At 43.7% G+C, this 7,315-nt stretch overlaps 2 protein-coding genes across 2 annotated transcripts; both read left to right on the top strand.

Moving 5' to 3' along the window:
- Positions 1 to 210: 210 nt before the first annotated feature.
- LOC123185651 (chitinase 5-like) lies at positions 211 to 799 on the top strand. The gene has a single exon (XM_044597498.1). It carries the CDS (start codon positions 284 to 286, stop codon positions 545 to 547), a length of 264 nt encoding a protein of 87 aa, XP_044453433.1. The 5' UTR covers positions 211 to 283; the 3' UTR covers positions 548 to 799.
- A 5,539-nt stretch (positions 800 to 6,338) lies between these two features.
- On the top strand, positions 6,339 to 7,030 carry LOC123185650 (chitinase 5-like). The gene has a single exon (XM_044597497.1). It carries the CDS (start codon positions 6,413 to 6,415, stop codon positions 6,674 to 6,676), a length of 264 nt encoding a protein of 87 aa, XP_044453432.1. The 5' UTR covers positions 6,339 to 6,412; the 3' UTR covers positions 6,677 to 7,030.
- Positions 7,031 to 7,315: the final 285 nt, after the last annotated feature.

Here is a 7,315-nt window from a genome sequence, read left to right as displayed (position 1 = left end):
CGTTCCGGACCGGGGGCGTCATCACTGTTGGCCGTGCGTGGCCAATGCAGTTGTGCCTATATATGGCTAACAAACTGAGATAAGATGCGCGTCACCATTTGCGTATGTGTAACGTCCAAGCGTAATCTCATCATCACGTCCAAGCGTAATTTCATATTTCCTTTTCTGCTATCGAACTCTCCTATATAAACCACCACCCCAGGCGGAACTTCTCCATCTCAAATAGCTGCGCCACACCAACAGCAGAACCTTAACCAGTTACCCGGCCACTTATCAAGCACAGATGGCAAAGCTAGCGATGCCGCTCACTGCGACATTCCTGGCCTTCGGGCTGGCAGTGCTCCTCCTGTCCGCCGCCGGTCCGGCGGTCGCGCAGAACTGCAACTGCCCGGCGGGCATGTGCTGCAGCCAGTGGGGTTACTGCGGCACGGGCCCGGACTACTGCGGCGCCGGGTGCCAGTCGGGCCCGTGCACGGTGGCGAGCAGTGGTGCCGCAGCTGCGGAGGCGTCCGGCGGCAAGCCCGTGGGGAGCAACCGCACCCCATAGGCGACGCGGGTGCACCTGCCTCAACTCCCAGGCCTGGAATGTGATGATAGTCCGAGCTTATAATAGAATAAAGCTAAGTAAGTGAATTTTACTGGGAGCTAAGTAAAGCAACGCTGCCGTGTAATGGATATGGCTAATACGTACCGAGTGAGTACCTCGTAGATGGCCAGAGCAGTGTTGTTGAGAAGGAAATAAGCCACGGACAACAACGGTTGTTCGATATATTTGAATCAAAAATGTTTTACCGAGTTATCATTTTGCATCCATCATAAATTGCACTTGGTATTTGCTACTGCCTAGCCTACAAAAACGTCTTGTATTTTGATATGAAGGTAATATCAACTATAAAAATGAATATAGTCGGCTCCAGTAGGGCAGCGGTGACAACAACGCGTCAGTGACTCGTTCTAACACCGGTAGTGGTTGTTCGGGGGTCTCAGAATCTCAATGTAATTTTTATTATGTTTAAGGTGCTTTGTACTTTCGGTGAACATTGATAATATATTTGGATCATTTTCATCAAAAAAATGAATTTGAAATAAATTGAGAGAGAGAGAGAGAGCACGCAGTGCTAGGAGGCCAAGGTGAGAGCGGCCCGGATGGGCACGACATTACCGGCAAAGGCGAGGCCGCGACGTGACCCATGAGGGTTTGATAAGGACCTCACCAGATCTGAGAGGTAGGGGGAAAATCGGACCGGGGAGAGAGATCATGTGCTATGGGGAATAAAGCCAGAAAATAAGACGGTTGGAGGAAGAAAAAAAAAATGATCCATCAGTTCATTTTCGATCCAATGGCTCAAAGCTATTATTTTTTGATCGCCGAAACTGAAAAGAGAATCAGTTACCTCACAAAAGGATTGATTATTTCCTTTTGAAGGCGAGTCGGCCTACAACATCAACATAGAAGGTTCCGACTTAAAAGCATCTTCAATAGCTGCCCTACAATAAAGCACTGAAAAGCAGTTGGAGAGAAATTTAGGGCACAAGAAGTGACTTTTAAGACATTAGAAAATTTTCATCTCCAACATCTGCCCTGAAATTGATGCCCTAATATACCTCATGTCACTCTTTTTATGGTATACAGTTGTTGGAGGAACGTTTTTGGCACAAAGTGATGTAAAACAGTCGTTTTCTTGTGGTTCTGCATGGCCCCCGTGATGTAAACTTTTAGGACAGCTGCATGTGATGTAAATACATCATTTGGGGTTGTTTCTGAGGGCTGCCCAAAAATGGGACCACACCCGTTGGAGACCATGACAAGTTTTGAGCACTGTTGGAGCAAGTTTTGGTGCAAAGTGATGTAAAAAGTCAGGGACCACTGCTATTGTTGGAGATGCTCTAATGATCTGAACCCAAACTATTTTTGATAGTCATTTAATTCACATAAGTGTGGGTAGAAGCTACATGATGATGGCCTTCTAGAGTCATTTCATTTTCAACCACTTGAGATGTGCGAAGCTTGAAGATGAAGAAGGCACTTTTCACTTCGATCTAGATATTGGAACTTATAGGTTATGTATGTGGTCCACTGAGCATGACCAATCAAAGAGGTTTTCAATTTTTAATATTTTTATAGGCGAACTTAATAGATATGAATATGGCTACCTTTTTTTAGAAAAAGAGGGGACTGCCCTCAGTCTCTGCATCGAATGATGCACACAAATTTTTAATAATCACCGCAAAATTCATGCCATCCAACAGTTCAAAATAGTTCAACAGATTAATTCCACAAATGGCTGTCCAAATGGCAAAAATAAAAAGTACGAATATGAGCCTTATGCATCACAAATTGTACTAGTGGGTCCACAACCAAATGGGTGAATAAACCTCAAAAGACCATCTTTCATCGGTTGCAACCAAAGACTGTGGGCGCCCGCTTGTCCTCCTTATGAAGTAAGGACCACATATGAATCCAGTTGACAAGCCTAAAAAATGACTCACTAGAAATTTGGAACTTTCCTAAAGTTAAGAATATAACCATTACGAGAGTTTCAAATATCCCAAAGTAAAGCACAAACTCCTATATGGATTTGAGACTTCAATTTTGGGCGAGCCCTTACTAACCAGTTTTCAGACATATTCATATATAGATTTGACTGTGAAGACACCTGAAGGTGTGAATTTTCAATAGAATGTGTCTGGTTCATTTGTTAGATTAACCATCATCAACCTTGTAACAAGTGAAGGAATTATGCCCTAGAGGCAATAATAAAGTTGTTATTTATATATTTTTATATCATGATAAATGTTTATTATTCATGCTAGAATTGTATTAACCGAAAACTTGATACATGTGTGAATACATAGACAAAACAAAGTGTCCCTAGTATGCCTCTACTTGACTAGCTTACTAATCAAAGATGGTTAAGTTTCCTGACCATGGGCATGTGTTGTCATTTAATGAAAGAGGTCACATCATTAGGAGAATAATGTGATGGACAAGACACATATGTTAGATTAGCATAATGATCGTTAAGTTTTATTGCTATCGCTTTCTTCATGACTTATACATATTCCTTTGACTATGAGATTATGCAATTCCCGAATACCCGAGGAACACCTTGTGTGCTATCAAACATCACAATGTAACTGGGTGATTATAAAAATGCTCTACAGGTGTCTCCGAATGTGTTTATTGGGTTGCCATAGATCAAGATTAGGATTTGTCACTTCGAGTATCGGAGAGGTATCTCTGGGCCCTCTCGGCAATGCACATCACGATAAGCCTTGCAAGCAATGTGACTAATGAGTTAGTTGTGGGATGATGCATTACGGAACGAGTAAACAGACTTGCTGGTAACAAGATTGAACTAGGTATGAAGATACCGACGATCGAATCTCGGGCAAGTAACATACTGATGACAAAGGGAATAACATATATTGTCATTACAGTTTGACAGATAAAGATCTTTATGGAATATGTAGGAACCAATATGAGCATCCAGGTTCTGCTATTGGTTATTGATCGGAGATGTGTCTCAGTCATGTCTACATAGTTCTCAAACCCGTAGGGTTCGCACGCTTAACGTTCGATGACGATTTGTATTATGAGTTATGTGTTTTGGTATCCGAATATTGTTCGGAGTCACGATTGAGATCACAGACATGATGAGGAGTCTCGAAATGGTCGAGAGGTAATTATTGATATATTGGACGATGGTATTCGGACACCGGAATGGTTCCGGATTGTTTCTGCTATTTTTTGTAGTACCAAGAGGTTACCGGAACCCCCGGGGAAATAATGGGCCTACATGGGCCATAGGGGAGAGAGAGGGGAGCCTGCAAGGGGTGGCGCGCGCCCCTCCCATGGGCTGTCCGAATTGGACAAGGGGAAGGGGGCGCGGCCCCCTTTCCTTCCCCCTTTCCCTCTCCTTCCCCCTTTCCCCCTCCGAAAGAAGGAAGGGTGGGGGCGACTTGGACCAGGAGTCCTAGTCGGTTCCCCCGCCATGGCGCCCCCCCTGTGGCCGGCCTCCTCCCTCTCCTCCTTTATATACGGGGGTAGGGGGCACCCCAAAGCACAACAATTGTTCTTAGCCGTGTGCGGTGCCCCCCTCCATAGTCTACTTCTTCGGTCATATTGTCGTAGTGCTTAGGCAAAGCCCTGCGCGGATCACATCACCATCACCGTCACCATGCCGTCGTGTTGACGAAACTCTCCATCGACACTTTGCTGGATCAGGAGTTCGAGGGACGTCATCGAGGTTAATGTGTGCTGAACTCGAAGGTGTCGTACGTTCGGTACTTGATCGGTTGGACCGCGAAGAAGTTCGACTACATCAACCGCGTTAAGTTAACGCTTTTACTTTCGGTCTACGAGGATACATGGACGCACTCTCCCCCTCTCCTTGCTATGCATCTGCTAGATAGATCTTGCGTGATTGTACGAAATTTTTGAAATTGCATGCTACGTTCCCCAACAACAAGACGTACCAACTGGGTCCATTTCTCACCAATTATAGGTCGTCGAAAAGGAATATTCAGCGGTTACGACCCTAGGTAAAATGTAGATTTCAAATAGTGTTCTCGAGGCAACAGACATGTCTTTCCGTTGGGCAATATGATAATGCCATGGGCACCGCATAACTGGTGGCATATCCCCGGCCATGGGTGTTCTCAAAACCTATAAACCATTGCCTGCCATAAAGGTTCGTAGACGAAAAACCAACTTTTAACCCCCATGAGACATTTCCAAAAAATGAGAATCATTTGGCTTTGCCTAAACTTCAGAGAGGGTTTTAGAATGTAGGTATTCATTTCGGAGCAATTATTTCCATACACCATCCTAGGTGAGTAACGTAAAGCCATTTGTGCAACAAAAACTCTTAATCTCAAGATCTTCCAGTCCGAGACCCCCTTGGTCATTCAGACAACATATGACATCCCATATGTTTGAAAAGTTTAAAGAAATATGTAATAAAGTATATAATCAACATGTTGAAATCAAGTTGCTATGACCTACACATGGATCCACCAATCCATGTATTTGAGTTAGGAGTTTAGTGATATGTAAAAGTTTCAGAATAGTTTCGCAGCTCATACTTCTGAGAACGCCTCAAAAAAATGGTCTGTCTGGTTGACCCAATTGAACCTTATTGCAGATGGTTTTATTGATGACTTGTCATCTAATTGAACCTTATTGCAAATGGTTTTAATGAAGACTTATCATTTTGGGTCCTGCTCTAAATAAAGCAAAATACTGGCTTCCACACTATGGAGGGTATCATCTAAATCTCTGAATAGGACACGATACGAGACATGGAACGAGAAAAGTCACTATTTCCATTTCATAAAATTCGAGGTTGTGAAGCTTATGTTAAGTGACTTCTTATGTTGGACGAGCTCACGCTCAATTCTTAAAAGAAAATTGTGTGATATCCAAAAGAAATATTAGAGTATTATTGTTCCACAATGGTGAGTAGCTTAAACAAGATGACAAATGTTTGTGACCCAAAGAATGTTTTGTCGGGAAATATTTTATTACCCGGAAGACTAAGGGGGATCGCAACAGCTTGAAGATATTTAAGAAACACCACTCAGGGATGTCCATCGAGCCCCTTTTTCAAAAAAGAAAAACAAAAATCATATTTAAATGTTTCATCAAATTGTTTCTTTCCATGGAAACTTATGTGTTTTCTGCACAAATGTGTAAAAAATCGTTTGAAAATATTGTGATGTATGCTGTACAAAAAAGACAAAATTGTGGCCCGACAAAAAGAAAAGTCGGCCCATTTTGAAAATACATATTTGCCTTGTTTTGGTAGGCCACGTGTCAAAGTATAATGTTATGAAACTTTTCTCGGATGTGTTAAACTTGTATTTCTGTATTTACAAATTTTGCCAGTTTCTTTTGCGCTATGGAAACATGTTTTTTTTAAACAAGCTCACTGGAGCCTGGCCACCATTGGTCATTTGCGTGGATTCCTGTTCCTGTATGAGATAAGAATCAATCAATCACATTTTAAAACAAAAGTATTAGCCTAGATTCAATGAAAAATTTCTATGCTATGCTTTCAATTGCATGTCTTTTCCTATAAAAAATTGAGATACTTATCATTTCATCATTAGATAGCCCGGTCAGCAGCCACCGTTCCGGACCGGGGACGTCATCACTGTTGGCCGTGCGTGGCCGCTGCAGTTGTGCCCATGTATGGCTAACAAACCGAGATAAGATACGCGTCATCCTTTGCATATGTGTAACGTCCAAGCGTAATCTCATCATCACGCCTGCCCATGATATTTCCTTTTCTGCTATCGAACTCTCCTATATAAACCACCACCCCAGGCGGAACTTCTCCATCTCAAATAGCTGCGCCACACCAACAGCAGAACCTTAACCAGTTACCCGGCCACTTATCAAGCACAGATGGCAAAGCTAGCGATGCCGCTCACTGCGACATTCCTGGCCTTCGGGCTGGCAGTGCTCCTCCTGTCCGCCGCTGGTCCGGCGGTCGCGCAGAACTGCAACTGCCCGGCGGGCATGTGCTGCAGCCAGTGGGGTTACTGCGGCACGGGCCCGGACTACTGCGGCGCCGGGTGCCAGTCGGGCCCGTGCACGGTGGCGAGCAGTGGCGCCGCAGCTGCGGAGGCGTCCGGCGGCAAGCCCGTGGGGAGCGGGCGCACCCCATAGGTGACGTGGGTGCACCCGCCTCAACTCCCAGGCCTGAAATGTGATGGTCCTCCGATCCTAATAGAATAAAGCTAAGTAAGTGAATTGCTGGGAGCTAAGTAAAGCAACGCTGCCGTGTAATGGATATGGCTAATACGTACCGAGTGAGTACCTCGTAGATGGCCAGAGCAGTGTTGTTGAGAAGGAAATAAGCCACGGACAACAACGGTTGTTCGATATATTTGAATCAAAAATGTTTTACCGAATTATCATTTTGCATCCATCATAAATTGCACTTGGTATTTACTACCGCCTAGCCTACAAAAACGTCTTGTACTTTGATATGAAGGTAATATCAACTACTCTAAAAATGAATGTAGTCGGCTCCAGTAGGACAGCAGCGACAACAGCGCATCAGTGGCTCGTTTTAACACTGGCAGTGGTTGTGTTGGGGTTCAGAATCTCAATGTAATTTTTATTATGTTTGAGGTGCTTTGTACTTTCGGTGAACATTGATAATATATTTGGATCATTTTCATCAAAAAATGAATTTGAAATAAATCGAGAGAGAGATAGATAGATAGATAGATAGATAGAGAGAGAGAGCACGCAGTGATGAAGCTATGTATCTAGGGTAGGGTCATGAACCTGTCCAAACTG

Source organism: Triticum aestivum, chromosome 2A (genome assembly GCF_018294505.1).
Source record: "Triticum aestivum cultivar Chinese Spring chromosome 2A, IWGSC CS RefSeq v2.1, whole genome shotgun sequence".
NCBI lineage: Eukaryota > Viridiplantae > Streptophyta > Magnoliopsida > Poales > Poaceae > Triticum > Triticum aestivum.
The sequence above is the reverse complement of the archived record's forward strand: the minus strand, read 5'-3'. Positions and strand labels throughout refer to the sequence as shown.

Excerpts from the sequence above, each read along its gene's own strand:
- LOC123185651 (XM_044597498.1), top strand. The coding sequence starts at position 284 with ATGGCAAAGCTAGCGATGCCGCTCACTGCGACATTCCTGGCCTTCGGG.
- LOC123185650 (XM_044597497.1), top strand. The coding sequence starts at position 6,413 with ATGGCAAAGCTAGCGATGCCGCTCACTGCGACATTCCTGGCCTTCGGG.